This window comes from Balaenoptera borealis (genome assembly GCF_965194805.1).
Source record: "Balaenoptera borealis genome assembly, chromosome: 11".
In the NCBI taxonomy this organism is placed as follows: Eukaryota; Metazoa; Chordata; class Mammalia; order Artiodactyla; family Balaenopteridae; genus Balaenoptera; species Balaenoptera borealis.
The window spans coordinates 77,768,590-77,792,591 of NC_138868.1; the positions used below are offsets into that span (position 1 = coordinate 77,768,590).

General features: G+C 35.2%; 1 protein-coding gene across 1 annotated transcript in view; it reads left to right on the forward strand.

The window, feature by feature from the left end:
* Window positions 1–24,002, forward strand: part of CNTN5 (contactin 5) — a 1,371,764-nt gene that overhangs the window by 1,186,206 nt on the left and 161,556 nt on the right. The window contains exons 14-15 of the mRNA XM_082339878.1: window positions 1,092–1,219; window positions 3,467–3,642. Coding sequence (XP_082196004.1) covers window positions 1,092–1,219; window positions 3,467–3,642 — 304 coding nt within the window. The remainder of the gene's footprint in view (window positions 1–1,091; window positions 1,220–3,466; window positions 3,643–24,002) is intronic.

Here is a 24,002-nt window from a genome sequence, read left to right on the forward strand (position 1 = left end):
GGATGTTGATAAACTGATTTAGCCATTATTCTTGTATCTTAAATAGTTTAATGTTATCATGTTGCCCTGCAATAAACTATTCTTTTCAGAACTAGGAGGATCCAATTTTAGGATTTTAAGTTCAGTGAGACCTTTGGTTTTCTACCAAAAGTAGCACAGACTGTTACTTCCTCTTTCCTAAAAGAAGTCAGCCTAAATTCTAGTGGCATATCAAATAAAATCACAACAGCCACTTCTGTTATGTGTCGGGTTGCTTCAATAGGTCGATGCACTGGTGAAATAATAGGTTATACTTCAGGAGCATAAGAGGGAGAAAAGGACAAAAATTCTAATTAAGTTTGATATCCTTATATTTCTGGAATGATGAATACACAGGAGAATATGGTAATCCTGAATGTCAACCTCATTTTCACAGAACTTCTAAAAATTTTTAATAATGCTTTAATTTCTCACCTTCATATAAGACTCAAGATCCACTTTTGATAAAGGTCTTGAAAGAGCCCAAATGCAAACTCAGATGTCACGTTTTTATGTTTGAAAAGCGCAGTGCGAGCAGCCCAGGTTTCAGGTATCAGGACTGTCACGCCCTTGCTACATGGGTTGCACTGCCGAAAAACCACCACAAATCATCTCGAGGATGTATACAATTAATTTTATGTTTGTATTTGTCCTCTTCTATGTTTTTATGCTGTTTCTTTTTATATTTGATTTTTGAGGTTATTCTTGGTTTGAGGTGAAATACCTCAAGCTTAATATTAAAATAACGCTGGTGATATTGTAGTATAAGTTTTAATAACCAAATTCAGGGTCACCTTTTTTTCCACAAGTTTTAAAAGGAACTGTCATAAAGTTGTCAAAAGAAAAATAACCTGTCACTCCCTAACCCTTTTAAATATAAGAAGGTATTATGTGGGTTTATTGCATAATTTCTTGAAGGGCAAAACATTTCTACTATCACTGCATATTTTCACAGTGATCCTTTATCTTATTTATTATTACTTGGAAGTGGTTTCAGACTTCATGAGAGTTTCTTACCACTTAGTTGATTTTCAGTTAAACAGGAAAAAAAAAAACTTTTTAATAATTTTCAGAATAGCTATTCTTCCAGACGGGAGTCTACGGATCCTAAATGCTTCTAAATCAGATGAGGGAAAGTACGTTTGCCAAGGGGAAAATGTCTTTGGTTCTGCTGAAATCATAGCTTCTGTTTCTGTGAAAGGTAAGAAAATGTGGCTAAATGTTTTATAAGCATAGTTTCATGGCCTTATCAGAAAGTGAATAAATATAACGTGCATGTATGTGTATTTGCACGTATGTGTGTGCATGTTCCTGTTCAAGAAATATATTGTACACAAAGAACTAACACAGTTGAATTATCCCTTTCCATTATTTAGGGGACTATGCAGAAAGGAACACCTTGTTGGTAGAAATTTAAATATTATGCTCTGAACAAAATATGTGCAGGATAAAGAAAGCTTTCTGAAGTTTTAGTCGAGGTCTCAAAATTTAAAAGTATGCCAACAGTATAAAAATATTTTCCTGAATCAAGATTAATTTTAGCATCAATCAGTAATATTCCTTTGTTACCACTTCAACTGGGGATTTGGGGCAAAAAAAAGAATAGCAGAGGGAGGACGTGAACATGTGGTGTTGAAATATACATCAGATGAACTGACAACAGAGCTACTCTTTGATTTCTGCATCAATGGAATTTTTATACACTGTAATTTTTTAGTATTATAAATATTACTGCTTAAATGTTTCTGTTAGTTTTCTAGTTCTAAAATGAACTAGATTCCAAGTCTAGAACCTTCTTCTGAGACTACTTGTCATTGTTTAGTACTAAGAAAATCTCCTATCTTAGACATTCTCTTCATTTGGTAAAGGAATACTTTTCACGGTGAAGTATATCACTAATTTTTTCCGTTTGTGCATGTAGTATATAATGAATCATACTTTGGCCACAAAAAAATATAGTAATGTTCATTTTCCCCTTTCTTCAGAAAGAGAAATGTAATTAAAATAGCCAGCACTCTGATATTTCAGAAAAGAAGCAAACATCCAGGGAAGGAAGGAACATAATTTTAAAAATGTCTTCACTTATAGCATACATTACTGGGATCCAAGTCAGTTTTCCAGTCTGGGTCTCATTCCTTGTGTGTGCTAAACAACGTTTTTCATAGTGAGGCAATGCTGGATCCACAGACTTTTTAAATTTAATAATAACAAAAATGTTCTCTGTTAATGACGAGTTAAGTGGAATATTTAGTTACTCAGAACATTCCAATTCTCACAAAGTTGAAACTGCAATATGCTGTGATGATCTGTATTCTCTGATGAAGCCAGAATTTAGAATGCCACACAGAATATTTGACTTCCAGAATGTTAATATTTACAGTGGCATTCCTTTCCTGGTATCGCTCTTTCTGAGACTGCTTTGAAGGACGCTGCATATTAAAGGATCTTATCAGTGGTTAACAATGGTCCTTCATCAGACTATGCTATTGCAAACAGTAGAGCTGAAATAGGAAAATTAGGCTAATTTTTCATCTTTGTCAGGCTTCTTGAGGTATCTACAATCAGGAACCTAATTAGGAAAAAAGAAAGTATCAAAATCCTGTCTCCATCACCTCCCTACTTTATTCAAAAAAAATATCATATTGCAGTTGTTTGATCATTAGCTGAACTAACCCTTAGATGTACAGCTGGTATTAGCCTTTATTGGTTTAAAGTTGCTCTAAACCCAGTAAAAATGTATCTATTTTTTAAAAATTTAACTGAATCATTAAATAGTTAATGTAAACATTTTTTCTCAAAAAACATTTCTATTCAATATTTTGCCTTTTTTTTAGATCTCAATTAAAGCATCCACAGTCTATCAAAGGGGATATTTTATAATGAGCCAGAGGTGCCTCTTCTACTCCTCTACTTACAAGGTTTTGTAAACTATAAAGCGAATACAAGCTGGTATAGTAGTAGTAGTATAGTTTTCATCTCCTTTAAGATAGTAATTTGAAGGGAGGTGCTCCGTATAACCTTTAAAGTGAACTCACTTGAATTATTCCTCCTTAGATGTGAAGCATTTTTTATTGTAAAAATTATTTTATTTATACTTGATGATCCTTGAAGGTGGACAGGGAGGCTACAGCTTCTTTTTTCTAATGTTCCTCCTTCCAGGAGAGCCAAATGCTCTTTCTAGTTATGTAGTCTTTCCTCTTTTTCATCCAAGCTGACTTCTTAACAGGAATAGGGACTTTTAAATCATCTGTTCCCTACAAATGCCTAGTGAAATGCCCTAACATACAAAATGGTAATATTTCAATTAATAATAGTTTATTAAAAGATATGTATCTGGAGCAACTGTATTACATAGATTCCTTGTTTAATTTTTTTCTCTATTATTTAAAATACAGAATGAAGGTGAAAACTATACGTTATGCTAATTAACGTATCTTTATTTCTATAGAACCTACAAGAATAGAACTTACTCCTAAAAGAACAGAGTTAACAGTGGGAGAAAGCATCGTCCTTAACTGCAAAGCAATTCATGACGCTAGTTTGGATGTCACTTTCTACTGGACACTAAAAGGACAGCCTATCGATTTCGAGAAAGAAGGTGGACATTTTGAAAGCATCAGGGCCGTAAGTTAATAAAATTTTATTCTTTGAGTAATAATACTTTTAGAAATTTAGACACAAATGTAAAAACTTTCTTATCTGTGAAATGTTAAGGAAAAATTAGGACAAAATTCAAATTGATTCAATTATTTTATTTCATTATTTTATGTTATGTCAAACTGAAAGTAATACTTATTTAAAACACCCCCAGTAAGAAATTGAGAATATTTGATTATGCAGATCTGATTTCTTTGCCATTTTTTTCTATTTGATTAGTATTGTCAATATTTACACTTTACTTCTCAAAAGTTATGTGGCTACATGAACATAAAAGTGTTATTTAAAGCATTCTTAGCAATTACGATACAATAAATAAATGAAATAAGCCTGCCTGTCCTACTCCTGAAGAAATAGTAATTCTTGGGTATTCTTTAATCTCTCACAAGCTATACAGCTCAAACATGCAACCCAAAGTCAGAAATGCACATTAGCCTTAGACAAACATTCACAGACATGCTCATTTCTCATCTGCCAAATCTTTCCTTGTAATATCTTCTTTTATATATCTATGTGACAATCAACTAAATGGAATAAGAAATCTTTTGAACCAAATTCTATAGTACGATCATAGTGTCTTAACAGAGAAGTAGAAAAATGATCTTTCCCCCCACTGGCTTTTTTAAAACATAAAAGAGTAACATAATGATGGAGAGAGAGAAAGGCAGTGGAACTTGGGTGGCAGAGAGAGATTTTGGCTGAAATATCTCTTCTATATTGGTTAAAGAGGTGGATCCAAATACAAACTATGCCTACAAATACAATTTAAAATGCTGCCACACACTTATTAACTTCAGTTTATTCTTCTGTAAACATTTTGGGAAGCACAGGTAGACCACAGCTGTAATGAGCCCAAACATATAAAACTTGGCTTGGATTGAATTTTATTTTAAAGGTAATGTGATACAGTGGGAAAAGTCCTAGGCCCAAAGTAAGGAATTTTCTGGGTCAAGACCCAGCTCAGTCCTTAATCAGCTGTGTAACAAAAAGCCAGTCACTTGATTTGCCTTGGCATTAATCTCATAGAGCACTAAACTGAGGGAGTTGGACCAGATAATTTCTAAGACCCCTTCTTACTCTAGAATTTGAAAAATTTGTATTAGCAGAATAGTAAGAATGAATTTTCTTTGTTGCATTTGCCAATGTAACTTAAAGTAAACATTTTCTTCTAAATTATTCCTTTCATCCTGATTTACTTTGCAGTTAATGAGAGAGACTGTATAAATAAGAAAAAAATTACCCAACTGCATTATTCACATCTCATTAAAAAAATCAATTTTAATTGTCAATGGTTATGTTATATACAAAATATTTAGATCATGTTAAACTCATTTTCCTTGAATTTGTGATTTTTCTCTTTTATTTACCTTGGGTCGATCATAGCTTCAAATTTTGAACAAATTTTATGCTATGAATGTCATAAAACAAAACCAGAAAAATATGACACAAAAATATTACATTTGAAAACAAAAAAAATATACCATCAAAAATATTTCTTCTTAAGATTACCTGTAAGCATTCATTTTGAGTGATCAGAAATATAAAGAAAAAATATGTCTAAACTAAATTTTGGGTTTTCTTCATAGAAGCAGGCTCCCTTTTTATTTTAAAATATCAGTAGAGAAATTAATGGTCTGATAAATTATATGAATTCTTGTTTTTGTCTCTTAGATGTTACCACTTTAATTTCATGTCCATTCATTTGTATCAATAAATACCTTTAATCCTTTTCATAAGGTTGGCAGTTAATAATACCTGCTGTATCTCTCTTTACACATATGCTGTTCCTGCCCTTGAGAATTACAAAATTGACTCCTTACTCCATGCAAACCTATATTGCTACAAGCCATAATAAATTAAGCTCAGTTTGTAGACAGTGATAATAAACTCCAGAATAGAAAAATAAAGCAAATTAATATATTGAGAAATGAGAAAAATATTTAGCTTAAGGTTATGTAGGATATATCACTTTAGCTTATTTTAAAAAAATTAATAGAAGTATGTTTGTACTTAAAATATGTGGAAGCTTCAAAACTGCAAAGTGTAGAAGAAATTGTCTATTCCCTCTACCCCAATTACCTCAAACACTGATTGGGTCCTGGCTGGCTTCAAGGATATACATGGGAGAGAATCCCATTCTGTGACTTGAAAAAGTCAGAGAAAAAAAAAGAAAAACATTCTATCCCCATCCTGCCTTTCACCTTGTGAAATATAATATGTCTGAGAAATAACATGTTTTAGAAGGAGGGATGAAAGTGTTATAAAGAAGCGAGATTTGGGAAGGCCTCTGGTCATGTGGATACTTTCTGTTTGAGAAGCCAATTGAAGACTCTGGGAATAAGAGGGCAGGCCAGGGCTCAGAAGAGAGCCTAGTGGGGTGATCTATGGTTTGCTTTGAGTTTCAAAGGAGAGCCATTGAAGAGACCTTAGGGGTCTAGGCTAGTCCAACAGAGTAAGAAAACCCAGCAGGATTCAGGACTTAAGCAGGAATAGAGTGTGCCTTTGACTGAAGTACTCTTTAGGTTAACTGACCTGTCCCTAACCCACCAGTGGGTGATTGAATGGGGGTGAATCAGCAGAGAAAGGGGGGTATATATTTCAAGCATATTAACACTGCATAGTGTCAAATGAATCAACCAAATCTCTGAAAAAAAACAAAAACAAAAAGATACCAATTGTGTTGATACTTTCCATCTTGTAGTGCCAAAATATAGCTTAATGAAGTTCTCTACTTTTCAACTAGTTATAGTGATATCTTTTATACACAGCCATTGGTTTACAGATGAAGCTCTAGGAAAAATTTTATGTGTAACTTTTATAACATCTATAGACGAGGTATATTTATGTTTTAAATAAAACAGTGCTTTTGGACTGCAAGAGAGTGAATAAATAAACATATAATCACATCAGGTTAGAAGAATTATAGCTACTGCTTTGAAATCTATAATGAAAATGCTTCTATTTCTCTTGCCTCTTGACTGAGGCCATGTTTTACAAACCCAGCAATTTGACTGATTTTTGGAGTGAATCCATTACTGAAGCCACTGTTCAAAGGGTCCAAACAATCAATTAGTCTGTAAACATTTGATCCAACTCACCCAAATCCCTTTTTTGGCAATGATATGAGTTAACTGAAGGTGGCAAATTAGTGAGGCTATTCTTAAGATTTAATTTAGATTCAATTGTACAAGCAAAGGGCTGTGCAGGATCCAAGTTAAAATACATGGCCTTTCACCCCTAAGAGAGCACAGATTAAGGAGACAGACAGCAGGGTGGGCTAGTAATCTGTTATCACAGTGCTATCACCAGAGAACTCTACATACAGATGGCAGAAGAATTTGGTATTTGAACTGGACCTGGATTGGTAGGATTTTGCCAGGTGGTTAGGAGGAGAAGCTGCATTTCAGACAGAGCGAGCAGGTGAAGCAGACAAGGCAGAGAGTTTAGAGCACGTCTCAGGAACAGTGAGGAACCTATAGCCCTGATGGCATAGTGAAGACACAGAGTAGAGAATAAGTCACTATTTGTTGAATACATTTAAAAGAGAGCAGCAGAGGCGTCATTGTTAAAGGCACTGATTTCTGAGCCATGGAATTTGGGTTTTATTTGGAATGCAACAGGGAGCCATGTGACTCAGATTTGTTCTTTAAGAAGATAATTCTGACAGCTGTGTGGAGCAGGGGTTGAACAGCAGGCAGACTTTACATTCATTCCAGGCAGGTTAAGCAGAGGTTACAATGAGGAATCGACCATTATAAGCTTCAGCCTTAAATAACCACCTTGTTATCAAATAATAATTTGCAATCGTGCTTTGACACAATTGTGTTTTGACACAATTTTTTATGTTGGTCAGAGGTCTTTGAGAACCTCTTAATACTCTCAGGATGTCTGAACAACACCTGAACATGGTGTGTGACTCCAAAGCCACAGTCTTAATGGAGGACTATGGTGATCCATTGTTCTCCAGAGACTTGAAATCCCTAATTATTCATTCAAGATGTAAGCTAGTTTTAATCCCTACAACGCATAAAGATCAGTTACACTGAATATTATGGAAGCCTGTAATTTGTTCCTATTGGAGCAGAGAAAAAAGCCAAACATTTGTAATCAGGAAGGTTGGCAAAACAAGAATTGCCCTTTCCATGGTGAGCTCTCCAAATGTGATAAATTGCAACTAAATGGGCAACCAAATCAAAGTGCACTATTTGATGGTCCTTCATACTTACTCAATCCTCTGGTTATAACAATACACTCAGGAAAGCAGAGTAGGGATGTTTGACTCCATTTTTAAATGAGGAAACAGAAGCATAAGACTTTTCCAGGCCACATGAATTCTAAATTGGGGTAACAATATTAAATACACTGTGACTTTTAAACTACATTATGTTGATTCTCCTTTATTAAGCTTACCCTCTCCACATTCATTGACCATTATGTGTTCAGCCCTTGTCTATAAACTGTGGGAAATAAAAATAAAAGGGAGATTTGGTTCTGGCCTTCAATAAATGTAAAGATGGCATAGAACATAAAGTAATTCAAGAAAAATATGACCATAAAAATAATTACTAATTTTTTATTAGAGCCAAATACTGTTGGAGACCAGAAAAGAAAGAGATTAATGTGAATTTTTTTATCATTGTGGAGAAAAGTGAGGAAAGGAATTAATTTAGCACCTGCTATATGCCAAGCACTCAGCTTTTATATATATATATATTTATATATATAAGTATATATACACACGTACAATAGCTCATCAATTCCTCATAACAATCATATAAAGTAATATTATTTGGGAAGAAGGTGCCACCTGACCTAGACCTCAGAGGATGAGTAGCATTAGGATAGGAAAAGAAAAAGGAGAAAGTCAACCTTAGATCAGAAAAGATATTGTATCTCAGGGTTACGAGGGATCCTGGAGATTATTGAGTTAGTCCTAGATTGGTACATGGATTCTCCATCAGTATCATCAGTGTCCACTGTAATCCTTTTAGTGATGAGGAACTCACTCCTATGACATAGTCCATTCCATTACCAACCAGATCTGAATGTCAGAAAATTAGAAAGTTGGAGTAATTTTGATAATCTGTACACTGAGCATAGGAATCATAAGGGAACATGCATGATTCATAGCCCTGATTTGTGTGGAGTATTAGGTAGGTGAAGGGGCCAGAATATAAACTCCTTAATACCGTAGGATTTTTTATTAGCTGAAAGTCGTAGCCTATGTCAGTCTTCTTATCATGGTTACTTCTGTTCCTAGTTTGTCATCTTAGAAATTAACCACTATTTCTTAAGGAGTAAAAGTGTCAGAGTAGAAGACAGCAAGTGCTCAACTGGTACCATTCTCTTTCCCGATGGATAAAAGTTAATGTTGTAAAAATAAATGAAATCACTGGACATACTGCCAGGGTTTACTGAGGCACAAAGCTCTTAGGACTTCGAGACCATCTGCTGCACCATCTTCTTCATCATATTAGCAGGTGTAAGTCTTGGGGGCACTTCATAACTAATCAGAAAATGTATGAAAGGCAGAGAATCAACAGTTCTACCAAAGTCACAAGTTCTCTTTGGCTCATTCTGCTCACTAGTAATAGTCATACTTCCAAGTAGTATGGCCTCCTGGACTCTGAGCCATACTCCTCCCTGTCTGGCAAAGGGCTTGTCCATCCTCATCACTAAATTTCTTGCCTCCTGGATCTTTGTCTTGCTCTGAATCCTGGTAATTCACCAAGTTTCTGTACAGAACTCTGCCCTAATCTTTTGACTGCATATATTAGCTTTATAACAGTTTTCTCCTAGTCTTTCACCTAGTTTAACAAAAGAAATTACATTGTCACTTTAATAGGACAGAATAGAGTAATAACCAACCAAAGCTTGGGAGCTAAAGAGAGGTTACACTCAAAGGTCCAAGAATTTTCAGATCATTCCAGAAAGTGTACTACATCCATGCTCCCTGCTTGTCTGTGTTAGAGAATGTGCCTCCATCTACTCTCTTCTCAAAGTAGTAATAGTTCCCATGGCAGAAAAGAATGCACATCTTCTTAGTATGTGTATGTTTCATGCAGTCACATGAACATGACCAAAATATGCCATTAAAACTTGTGATTCTGTGACATTTTATGTATTAATGACATAAGCTAAACTATGGGGCCCCCCAAAGCAAAGGCTAATATTCTGTTTTATTTTTGATCACTTTGTATGTCCATACAACAGACACTCTGTCAATATTTGTTGAAGAAAAAAATAAACAATAAAAATAAAAACTGTAAAAGCATTTTCTCAGCTTAGCCCACTACTGAATTATTTCATGTTTTAACATAATTAATTAACTACTGCATAAAATTCTGCTAAATTATATTGCAGAATAGTTTATTTCATTGCTTTTTTATGCAAAATTGGACATTCACTTTAGCCCAGTTTGGAACTGAATAGAAGATGACTACCTTAGATGACATCGAAGGCAGCCTATTATTGAGAGACTCTTCCTTAACTCTTGGGCTTTTCACCTGAGTAATCTGTTGACCACAGTACCCCATCACGATCACAGCTGGTGGTAACGCCATATTGATTATCCACCTCCATTTTTATTCGAATTGGCATCTGGCCCCACAAAGCAAAATTTGAAGTGTGCCTCATGACTTTTTGTAGTTTGTCAGATGTAGTCCAATCAGGTAATGCTTCCAAAGTCACACGTATTAAAAGACAGTTTTAGCCATCTAAGTCACAAGCTTCACTTGTTCATTTAAAGGTAGTCCACCAAAACAGACCTTCTGGGTATGGTATTATGGTGACCATATAGAGCTTTTTTGTTCATTTAGAGGCTCCACTTTTGACAGCTGTTTTTATCTTTATGATACATTTACATAGCATTATGTGTAATATAAAAGTTACTAGTTTCTCTGCAATGTGCTTTAGTGCAGAACTGCAGGTTTACTTTTTGTTTTTCGTTTTTGGTTTGGGTTTTTTTTTTTTTTTTTGAAAGAGAGACAGGGAAAATAGAGCTTCTTGAAGAGAAAGGCAATTTTAGTATTGGTCATGCTGAGAAAAATCAGATCAATAGCCTGTGTTCTGTGATCTCTGAGAGGATAAAAGTACCATACTTCCCAGAGATTGTCATCAGAGCCAGGTGAGATGTTTCAGGTTATTGGATGGGGAAAAGTGGGCAGTGAGAAATAGAAAACACTCCTTTATCTCTTAACAGAATTTGCTTTCCTAGATTGTAAACTTCAGATATTAAATATGCTTTTAGCTCACTAACTCCAGAAATTAAGTGCTTACATGTCTAGGACTCCATATTTTTTTCCCTTTTGGAAATTTTGTTTTTCTCCAAAATTATTTTCCCATTTCATGCATATATTAACTCAAACCCAATCAAAGAAATATTTAATCCTGAATGAAGTGCTTCTGTCTTTGGTAATATGACCACTGGTAGGCTCCAGTAAGTTTTTGCAACCATTGTTATTGTTTTTAACCTTGACCATGAAACCTATCTGATTTTTTCCAGTGGTGTTTATTAAACCAAGTTCTTACCTAATTCTAAGTCATTTTCAACAGTGAATTACTTGCTTAAACTTATTAGTCTTTCTAATATGTGTAACAAACTTCTAATATAAATTTTCATGCAAAATAACCCTCCAAATATTTTGAGTTTCAGTTCAGAATTTCCATTGTATTTATTCATTATTACTCTAAATTTCTATTAATTATCCTGGAATTGTACATTGAAGAATAATCAATGGAGTTTGACTCCATACCTCCTTCCCCATCCCAATCTGACAGAGACTTATTTTTATGAGACAGCAAAATCTTTATAAATTATATATGTACTAAACAGTTTAGAATGAATAAATGAATTAGTAAATAAAGTATCAAATGTTCAAGTTACTGAAATGAGTTCCTAAATTATCTTCAGAGCCTAATATTCATTTTTTCTCAATATTCTAATTTTGTACATAATCCTTGTTTGCTTTTTTATTTCTTTCTTAAGAGGCCACTATTCAAATCTTGGTAATTTTTAAAAATACCTCTCTCCTTCTTGTTTTCTTGTACTCCTCTCCCATTCATCATTCACGGGCCTGTTAAAATGAGTCGTCTTAGGAAGGATAACTAATCATGTCAATTTACCTGAGGATACCAGAGGCCATTGTAGTAGATGCTATGGAGTGTTGCCCAGATTCCCCTTTCAGGACTGAGGCACCCTCTCCCTAAGCCATAGAAAGTATTGGCAGCTGACGGCTCTAAGCTGAGTCTCTGTCTGGGAATAGCTCTCAGCCAAAGAGTGTTATCTGGCCTAAGTTATGCCCCACCCTCCAGCTCATAACCAAGGATAAGGGTGATGAATGCATAGGGATGGTTAAAAAGGCCGAGTCTCTTGCCTTAAAGCAGGACAGCTCTGAAGGGTCTCTCAGCTACAGAGCTCCCTGTGGGATAAACTGAGGCTTTTGTCATGACTGCATCACAGTTAAACTTCCCCTCTGCTCAATTCTGCTTTCTTCATGTTCCCCATAAACGCTGATCCCAATGGCATTCCCCAGTGGAGTCTCCATCTCAGAGTCTGTTTCTCTGAAACCCTGACCTAAGACAGCCATGATGGCAAATGTCATCACCGAGAAAGCACTTGAAGCAGGTATGAGTAATAATAAAAAGCAATGATAATAGTTCTCATCCACTGAATGCCTACTAAGTAGCTGGAAACATGCTAAAGTTTTCAAGCGTCATTTCTTTTACTTCCCACAAATATCCTATGATGTAGGTATTGGTTTTGTTTTCATTTGGGGTTTTGTTTTTGACAAAAAAAGACACAAATTCAGAAGGATAAACAACTTTTTCAAACTTAAACAATTGTATGGAAGAGTTATTATTCAAATGAATTCTGAACTCCAATACCACACTATCTCCCAACATATAGTAACAAACCTAGAGCATATCTACAACTATTTGGGGAGATAACATTGTAAATTTCCTTCTTTCTCAATCAGTTTAATCTTAAATTATATCATCTTGTGAATAACATATATAAATATCCTTCATCTGTTTTAGAAATTTTGGGTCAATTACTCTCATTGCTGATAAGATTTTCATATATTCATCTAAAGTTACTCCTATAAAGTTTATGATTATGTGGTTACATTTACACTATACAAGTTCTTTTTTCTAACATTTGTAAACTTTACTATTATGAGCAATCTTCTGTGCCTTTGTCAAAAATACATTTCTTTTATATATATTTTTAAAGGCAACCCTACCAATCAGGCTCTTCAATGTTTAGTGAATCATTTCAGAATAAACTTGAAACAGTTTTATTATCTGGTTAAGACCTAGGCTAAAATATATAAATAGAATTTTACATAATGAAGAGAACTTTTGCCCTTCCTCTCTCATATGTTTTATTTCATTTGATTCCCACAACATTGCGAGTCAGGCAAATTATATAGAAATGAAGAAACTGAGGCCCAGGAAGGAAGAGGGGTGAAAGGCCTCAGTGTGAAGGTTCTGAGCACCGCAGGCACATTTATAGCACAGCCACTATTACCATTCAAGCTTCTTTGAGCTGAAAACTTCATTGCCATGAATGATATTCCAAATCTGATTTGATGAGTAAAGATATGAAGAACTAAAACTAGCTGTAATTCTTCACAGTGGCATTTTGAAAATTGAAGACAGAAAGAGATTGTGTTTCTTCTCTGCAATCTCACCTCTTTAGCTGGACAACTCAGCTTATTTTTACCTTAGTTACTTGATCACTATTAAAACATTAAAATCGTATGTTCTGTAAGATCAAATCACACATTGTTTTAAAAAATCCTCCCGTAAAATTTACTGAGAATGAATTGAAAAAATCTTAAAATGTCCTATTACACTTGCTTCTTCAGATGTTCTGTGGGTGTGTTTTCCGATTAATTAACGCTCACTCTTCTGGCTGCTGTAATTGTTTCATTTTATAGTGTGTGAACCCCTTTTTTTAATCACCTTCCCTTTTTAGTCTTTTGAAAATTCTCTCAAAATGAAAATGAGATGCAATATGTTATATTTCTTTTACTGCTGATCAGGCAAAGAGAGTAGAGCATAAATTCCACATTTGAGACACTTTAAATCATATCTGTTCTTACTAAGTATGTTACTTACAGAATGGTTGGTTTCATGTGAGTTTTTGGCCACCAAAATCCAGTTTTCAAGTCAGATATCCAGTAGGGGTTCAGATTCTTCCCTCTTCCTCACCCCCAGTGCTCTCAGTCCTTCCATTATAACTATTCCATCCCTCCACCAGAGCAAGTATCAAAATCTACTGTAAATGTGACTTGATTCTTTCATTCTAGCCTTTACACTTCTGGAAGTTAGGAACATATTTATTTTTTGAACTTACACAGTAACTGTGCGCATTAAAGATGAAACAAACATTTGTGAAGTTGCTAAAGGAATCAGTGAATGTAGGAGTATATGAACTAAAAATGAGTCATTTAGAGTAGGCCGCTTAGAAACAAGTTGTTGACTTTAATATCTAAATAGCATTTTTTACTTTTTTGTTAACCAAGAAAAGTTTCTAACTTTCATTATAATTATAGAAAATGACAGTAATTGATAGTTTTATTCATTTTTCTTCACATGAATGCTTCAATATTTTTGATATTGTGTTAAAAGTAATTGTTTTCTCTGGAAATAATAATCCCAGGAGTTCTTAATAAAAGAGAAATATACAGTGGTTCTAGTTATCTTGTTGAAGTAATACTGATATGTTTTATAGATTTTTTGTTATTTTAAAAAGAATGTCCTACATAGATCTATGTATCCAGGGGATAAAATTTAACCTGCAGAGTGATGAAATGCATAGTATAATAAGGTCCTCAATACTAGAATTTTTACCTTGTTGGAATAATATATAATAAAAGATTATTCTTTTTAGTTTCTGAAAGGCTCGGTAAATAAAAGGCTGTCCTTATTTCCTAATACCACATAAGATTTAGGATTTTTATAAGCAAACATGGTTCAGTGTTACATTTTGAAATACTATTGATATGTAAGTATTGTGTTTTAGACTGACTCCTGTTATTATTCCTCAAAGTAATTTTCAAAGAGCTGGGTTTTTGAGAGGCCATTATTTTCAAGACATCTTTGAAATTCTACCTTTATTTCACAATTTCTCTTTCTGCATCTGTTTTGTATTAAGTTCTAAAGGGTGCCTAAGTGTTATGATATGTTTAGCTTGGAGCTTTTCAAAATCCTGCAGTTTCTCTCATGGACTATTTTTATCATATTACAACATAAAAGTGAAATTTAGGAGTCTAGAGTTAATAATCAATAAGTTGCCTCTCAAAGATGTTTCCTCTCTTGAAAAAGGAGAAGGAGGAAATTTTAGAAATAACTATTGGGCTATTATCATTCACTCCTTTCCTCATTTGATATCCCTTATATAAAGGAAGTAGAAAAGATCAATTTAGAGAATTTGGAAAGCATGACATCATTATCTTTAAGGAAAAATTGATGGCTTTATAGAGTATTTATCAGTGTACAATAGATGAAATCTGAGTTTATCTCAGTTCCATAAAGATTTACTGAATGGCTATATGCTAGGCATCTGTCCAGGAACTGAGGATTCTGTAGCAATCAATAGCAAACATTCTGTGGGAGGTATATGACTACAACTGAGATAGAGCACCGTCTTTGGGGAGCTTAGAGTCTTACAGAGGAACAAGCATATAAACCAATATGTGGGAAGAGCACTGAAAGAAATATGTTCGGGGAACTCGGTCCAAGTTACACATTATCCAAACTGTGGAAGAAGAGCAGACTTCCTAAACCAAATAACACCTAAGCCTATTCTTTAAGGAGAAAAAGAGTATTGCAGGCAAAGCAGGGAGAGAACGTAGAAGGGGGAAAGACGTTCCAGGAAGAGACTAAGAATGAGGAAAATATGAAAGACAAAAGTCTACCAAATTCCAGTAACAGTGGTGATCTTACAGTTATAGCAAACCTCATCTAATACAGTACTGTAGTGATTCTATTTTAAAGAAAGCTTCCCATATCACCTATGAAAGTTACATAAATGGTCATGATTATTCTTGGTTCCAATTATATCATGTTACATATTCTTAGCAAAAGTAAAGCTGCTATATGTCTTCAAATTAAATCCAGGGATAAACTGTTGCTTAGCATAAGTATATGTGTTTTACATAAATTTACATGTTGCTTGAAGCTTTCTGTGCAGTACATAAAAAAGAAATTAACTATTATAGTGTTAAGGTTCAATATTCAGTGTCATTTAGATAAATCCCCGAGAAGCACTATGTGATTTTTTTCAGGATACTGCTTGTTATTCTAGGAGCAGCTGTAAGAATAAAATGTAGTTTTAAAAGTCAGGGGCTAAAATCAGAATTTCTGTTTTCTTCCGTATTTTTTCCTTAATTACATTATATATTTTTGAAACAAGAATCATACCTATTTTGCTAACCATTGCCAGTGCCTGGCATCATGTCAGGTAGATTAGTTGCTAAATAAAGTATTTGCTAAATTAATTATTATATAAACAAATACAATTTTATACTCTTACACAGAGTTACTTTCTCATTTCTTTGCTCATCTGCTAAATTACCACATAAAAAAAGAAATATACCAGTATCAGGAAAAGTTTTAATACATTTATTCACTTTACAAAAGCTTAATGGTTACTTGTCATATATACAGCACAATATCAGGGCAGGGAATGTATGACTGAGTAAAGCATGATCTCTCCCTTCTAGAAATCTTAATCTAGACAGTGTCAAACAACTCTTGAATTTGATAAATGTTATAGTACTGAGACATTATGCTGTTGAAAGAAAAAAACTCTGGAGGAGAAATGTGAATTGTTAACCAAGTATGTCATTGGCAGAAAAACTAGTTCTTAAGAATTAATGTTCAATTGAATTCAACTAAGTTTACTACTGAAGGATATTCAATCAACTAGTACAAGGTAAGGTAATAACCTTTCTATTTTTAAATCACCCTAAAATCAAGCCATTTTTCATTATACACCTTACCCATATATAAAACCAAAAGAATTAACCATTTTGAAGCAAAATTAACTAAAATAATTTAGAACACATTAATTGTGAAGATACAACACTGTACTAAACAGTTCAAGGATTTCATATCAAGAAGCCTAACCAAAACTATAAAATACTACATTTTATCCTTTTTAATTGCTGATAGTCCCACAAACAAATATAGCATACTGACAAAATTTATTTTAAAGTACTTATTAAATATAGTGGTAGTATTTCCTAAAAGCATTTCTGAAACCTGCACTCTAATTGCCATTATCCATCACTTAAGTAGTAAGGAATACTAGAAGTGACATGCTTTGCTCACTGTTCCTATCACATCAATAATGACTCTGAACAGGCTACTGCAATGTCTCTGGTGTGTAAAATAACTAGCTAGTGTGAGAGATGCAAGCATTTCAATAAGAATGTTTCCATGTGCCTTTAAGAATAATCAGGCAGAGTAAATTAAGGATCATTTTTCTTAGCTAAGTTTTTTTGGGTTTTGCCCACATTGCTGTTTCTAACCATGTTTAATCTTATATCAAAATTCTGACTAGAATAATCCATTGGTCTGTTTTTTTTTTTTTTTTATTTTATATGTTGAGATATAAATATCTTAGAGAGAAGAACATTTCACAGTTTAAATATCAATGAATACTTTTTGCACATCTTTTGATCCTGTGAATAACTATAGGTAAAGAATTAAGGAGTAGAGTGACACAACATTGTAAAGCAACTATACTCCAATAAAAATTAATAAAAGAAAAAAGAATTAAGGAGTAGTTATTCTGAATGTATAGAGGTGACCACTAAACAAACAGTCTGTATAAGTGAGTTTTTGCTGCAAAACAAACCACCCCAAAACTTAGTGGTTTCAAAGCATCCTTTATTTAGCTCATGATTCTATGGGTTGGCAAATCGGGCTGGACTCAGCTGGAGTTCATCTGCTGGTCTTGGAAAGACTTACTCATGCATCTATAGTCAGCTGTCAGCCAACTTCGAGGCCCTAATGTGGGGGATCAGCTGGCTGTTGGCTGGGGCTACAGGGTCAAATGGGCCATGTGTTTCTCATCATCCACCAGGCTAGCCCAGGCTTGTTCATATGGAAACCTCTGGGTTCCAAGATCCGAGAGCAGAAGCATCATGATCCCTTAGGCTTAGCTTAGGCTCAGACCTTGCTCAATATCACTTCTGTCACATTCTATTGGTGAAAACAAGTCATAAGGCCATACCAGATTCAAAGCGGGGGGAAATTCCCTGTGGCGGGGGGGATCTGCAAAGTACTGAGGCCATTTTTGCAATTTACCTCCATCTGTCCTCTGGCCACAATTTTTTTACATTTCTCTAACTTGCAACCCTCATCCCAGGACCCAAAAAATCTCATTCAATTATGATTCTAATTTTGTTTTAGTTAGCTTTTGCTGCAAAACCAATTCTGCAAAATGTATGATCCAATTCTATGGATCAATAATTTGAGCTGGACATGGTTGTTTTTTCTGCTGGTCTCAGCTTGGCTCCTTAATGAGTATGCAGTCAGCTATCAGGTCAACTAGAAGCTGTTTGGGGAGATGGCAGCTAGGATGGTTGTCTCTGCTCTAAGTGGTCTCTCATCCTTCAGCAGGCTCGCCTAGGCCATGCTGTGTGGTTGTAATAGGGCTCCAAATTAACAATCTCCAATGCACACACACATTGAAGTCACCTGTTTGTTCCATGTTTGCTAAGGTCTCATTGACCAATGCAATTCACTTCGTGAGTCACAATGAATGTGGGAGGGGGCTCCCCAAGGGTATGAATCCAGAAAGGCATGAAAAATTTTGGGACCATTACTGCAACAATCTACCACACAGTCTAAACAGTGCAAAATGATCCTTAATTTCAGTTATGGTATTTTTAAGACTAAACCAGAAGCTAGATTATACATGTGGAGTTAAGTAGGGGAAAAAAAAGAGCATTTGGAAAAATAGTAATTTGCACAACACTAAAACTCAATATGTGCTGTCACTAGCAACACAAACTAGGTCAACTGCTGACTAAATTAACCAGTCACTATTTGAATTGACCTTTTTTTAAAAAAATTAAGTCAGTTAAAGCACTTAATCTGGTTATTTTTCCATTTTATATGGTTAGTGTTCTCTTTTTTTAAATGTTAGGAAATATTAATCACTTCACTTGTTAGTAGAAAATTGGCAGCAGTTATAAAGAAAAAAATTAACAGAGAAACATTAATTTGTAATTAAAGAATAAATGAATTAAATAGTATTTCAAAAAAAAGTAGCATATTCTGAGGACAATTATAATATTTGCTACTTCATCTATCCTAACATAATCCATGTTAAATGTCTCTTCCAAATATTGGTTCTACTGATTTCTGTGCTTTAGCTATATTTGATAGGAACAAAAGCAGATATATTTATTTATGAAATGCTGAAAAGAGATTGTGGATATATCTAAAGCTAACATGAAATACACTGAATATTCCATACCCAAATTAATTCATAGGTTCTTTTAGCCAGCATATACCAGCTGTTTTTCATTAATGAATGGTGGCATCATTATTTGTATTACCATTGATTTTGCTGCAGGTTAAACTGTTGGAGAGAATGGACAGACTTATGAAGCTGTTCACAATTTAAAATTAAATTAAGAATTTATCATACAAATCTGTGATAATAATAGACTAACCTAAGGACAATAGTAGAAGTGAAAAATTAGTCCAAATTCATATTTGCAACTTCTACATTCAGTAATTCTATTTCCTGTGTAACATATTTATATTTATTACTGTGCTTATAACTGTGGCTTTAAGGTATAATAAAAGATACAGATTGTAGGATATGAGTGTTTTCTTCAAGTAAATATTAGACTTGAGAATTCAAAAGATTTTAGGAGTTTCCAAAAGCATTTGAAGATAAAAATAAAGATGACTAAGCTATATTGATTAAGACATGCAAACTTGACAAAGTTTTTTAATGAGTATTAGGCATATTTGTTGAAGTCCTTGAACTCAAAGGTGAAGGCTCCACCTGTGAACACAATGGTAGAAAATTAATTTTCCATGAGGTCGATTTTTAGCTGGTAACATCAAAGGATACTGTCAAAGTCCTTCAGGAAATCCTCCAAGAAATTCTTATCTGTCATGATTATAATGTCAATGTATGAAATCAAAAAGACCTAAAAAATCAACTCAACTGTGTGGCTTAATATACCAAAAGATAATTCAAATATAGATTTTATATGGGTCTGTTTAGAAATCCCATGTGCAGCCAAGATAAATTTAAAGAAATATAATGAAATATTTCTATATCATTGATACATAATAAAATGTGCTTGACTAAGCTGAAAATAAAGACTAAGTCTATCAGCTTGTAACATCCTAATGACATCAAGCTCTAGTTAAATCTGAAGACCTTAGTAAGCTGTTAAAAAATGTCATCTTCTACCCCTCTAGAAGTTCTTAATCAGTCATTGAGGTCTCATCTAGCATCATAAGCTTTACATTTACTGTGTCATCAATGTAACCCACCAATAATTCTTAATGTTAAAACAAGTAATATGTTTTTGAGCTTTGGAATGCTGTTGTGTGCCTTTACTCAGTTATGCTGGATTGAGCAGGCATGGAGAACAGATAACAGCAAGAAAACACTGAAGCAACTTGCCCCAAGATTAACTAAAATATGACCTTTGCAAAGAGACTTTAAAAGAATATATGGAGAGACATTCAAGATGGCAGAGGAGTAAGATGTGGAGATCACCTTCCTCTCCACAAATACATCAGAAATACATCTACATGTGGAGCAACTCCTACAGAACACCTACTGAATGCTGGCAGAAGACCTCAGACTTCCCAAAAGGCAAGAAACCACCCACGTACCTGGGTAAGGCAAAAGAAACAAGAAAAAAACAGAGACAAAAGACTAGGGAAAGGACCCACACCTCTGGGAGGGAGCTGTGAAAGTGGAAAAGTTTCCACACACTAGGAAGCTCCTTCACTGGTGGAGACAGGGGGTGGGCAGGGGGGAAGAGTCAGAGCCACAGAGGAGAGTGCAGCAATAAAGATGCAGAGGGCAAAGTGGAGAGATTTCTGCACAGAGGATCAGTGCCGACCAGCACTCACCAGCCCGAGAGGCTTGTCTGCTCCTCACCCGCCAGGGCAGGTCAGGGCTGAGAGCTGAGGCCTAGGCTTTGGAGGTCAGATCCCAGGGAGAGGACTGGAGTTGGCTGCATGAACACAGCCTGAAGGGGGCTAGTGCACCACAGCTGGCCCAGAGGGAGCCCAGGAAAAAGTCTGGAACTGCCTAAGAGGCAAGAGACCATTGTTTCGTGTGTGAGGAGAGGGGATTCAGACCACTGCCTAAATGAGCTCCAGAGAGAGGTGCAAGCTGCGGCTATCAGCGTGGACACCAGAGATGGGCATGAAATGCTAAGGCTGCTGCTGCAGCCACCAAGAAGCCTGTGTGCAAACACAGGTCACTATCCACACCTCCCCTCCTGGGAGCCAGTGCAGTCTGCCACTGCCAGGTGCCGTGATCCAGGGAAAACTTCCCTGGGAGAACACACAACACGGCTCAGGCTGTTGCAATGTCACGCTGGCCTCTGCTGCCGCAGGCTTGCCCCTCATTCTGTACCCCTCCTCCCCCAGGACTGAGTGAGTCAGAGCAGCCTAATCAGCTGTTACCTTAACCCCATACTGTCTGAGAAAAGAACAGACACCCTCAGGTGACCTACACCTTTATGAGGGAACAAATCCAAAGCCGAACCCCAGGAGATGTGCTAACAAAGAAGAGAAAGGGAAATTTCTCCCAGCAGCCTCAGGAGCAGCGGATTAAATCTCCACAATCAACTTAATGTACCCTGCATCTATGGAATACCTGAATAGACAATAAATCATCCCAAAATTGAGGCACTAGAATTTGAGAGCAACTGTAGACTTGGGGTTTGCTTTCTGCATCTAATTCGTTTCTGGTTTTATGTTTACCATAGTTTAGTATTTAGAGTTTATTATCATTGGTAGATTTGTTTATTGATTTGGTTGCTCTCTTCCTTTTTTTTTTTTTTTTTAATGTCTGAAGCATTTATATTAACATATTTCCATACATATTTCCATACAAATACAAATATAAGATTTTTAGAAATTTCATGTAATGTCTGAAACATTTATATTAACATATTTCCATACAAATAACCCAATGAAAGTGCTCTCTTCCTTTTTTAAAAAAAAAAGATATATATTTTTTTCCTTTTTCTCTTTTTGTGAATGTGTATGTGTATGCTTCTTTGTGCGATTTTGTCTGTATAGCTTTGCTTTTACCATATGTCCGAGGGTTCTGTCTGTCCTTTTTTTTTTTTTTTTTTTCAGTATAGTTGTTACAGCTTGTTACCATTGCTGGATTTTTTTGGTTTGGTTGCTCTCTTCTTTCTTTCTTTTTAATTTTTATTTTAATAACTTTATTTTATTTTATTTATTATTTTTTTCTGTCTTTTTTTCTCCATTTTCTTCTGAGCCATGTGGCTGACAGGGTCTTGATGCTCCAGCTGGGTGTCAAGCCTGTGCTTCTGAGGTGGGAGAGCCAAGGGCAGATCATTGCTCCACCAGAGACCTCCTGGCTCCACATAATATCAAATGGTGAAAGCTCTCCCAGAGATCTCCATCTCAATGCTAAAAGACCCAGCTCCATTCAATGACCAGCAAGTTACAGTGCTGGACACCCTATGCCAAACAACTAGCAAGACAGGAGCACAACCCTACCCATTAGCAGAGAGGCTGCCTAAAATCATAATAAGGTCACAAACACCCCAAAACAGAGCACCAGACGCAGTCCTGTTCAACAGAAAAGCAAGATCCAGCCTCAAACACCAGAACACAGGGTCCAGTCCGCTCAACCAGGAAGCCTACACAACCCACTGAACCAACTTCAGCCACTGCGGGCAGACACCAAAAACTACAGGAACTACGAACCTGCAGCCTGTGAAAAGCACAGTAAATTAAGCAAAATGTGAAGATGGAGAAACACACTGCAGATGAAGGAGCAAGGTAAAACCCCACCAGACCAACCAAATGAAAAGGAAATAGGCAGTCTACCTGAAAGAGAATTCAGAGTAATGATAGTAAAGATGATCCAAAATCTTGGAAATAGAATGGAGAAAATAAAAGAAACGTTTAACAAGGACCTAGAAGAACTAAAGAGCAAACAAACAATAATGAAAAACACAATAAATAAAATTAAAAATTCTCTAGAAGGAATCAATAGCAGAATAACTGAGGCAGAAGAATGGATAAGTGACATGGAAGGTAAAATAGTGGAAATAACTACTGCAGAGCAGAATAAAGAAAAAAGAATGAAAAGAATTGAGGACACTCTCAGAGACCTCTGGAATAAGATTAAATGCACCAACATTCGAATTATAGGGGTCCCAGAAGAAGAAGAGAAAAAGAAAGGGACTGAGAAAATATTTGAAGAGATTATAGAAAACTTCCTTAATATGGGAACGGAAATAGTCAATCAAGTCCAGTAAGCGCACAGAGCCCCATACAGGATAAATCCAAGGAGGAACAGGCCAAGACACATATTAATCAGACTACCAAAAATTAAATAAAAAGAAAAAAATATTAAAAGCAGCAAGGGAAAAACAACAAATAACATAAAAGGGAACCCCCATAAGGTTAACAGCTGAACTTTCAGCAGAAATTCTGCAAGCCAGAAGGGAGTGGCAGGACATACTTAAAGTATTGAAAGGGAAAAACTTACAACCAAGAATACTCTACCCAGCAAGGATCTCATTCAGATTCGATGGAGAAATGAAAACCTTTAGAGACAAGCAAAAGCTAAGAGAATCCAGCATCATCAAACCAGCTTTACAACAAATGCTAAAGGAATTTCTCTAGACAGGAAACACAAGAGAAGGAGAAGACCTACAATAACAAACCCAAAACAATTAAAAAAATGATAATAGGAACATACATATCAATAACTACCTTAAAAGTAAATGGATTGAATGCTCCAACCAAAAGACGTAGACTGTCTGAATGGTTACAAAAACAAGACCCATATATATGCTGTCTACAAGAGACACACTTCAGACCTAGGGACACGTACAGACTGAAAGTGAGGGGATGGCAAAAGACATTCCATGCAAATGGAAATCAAAAGAAAGCTGCAGTAGCAATTCTCATATCAGGCAAAAAAGACTTTAAAATAAAGACTATTAAAAGACACAATGAAGGATACATAATGACCAAGGGATCAATCCAAGAAGAAGATATAACAATTGTAAATATTTATGCTCCCCACATAGGAGCACCTCAATACA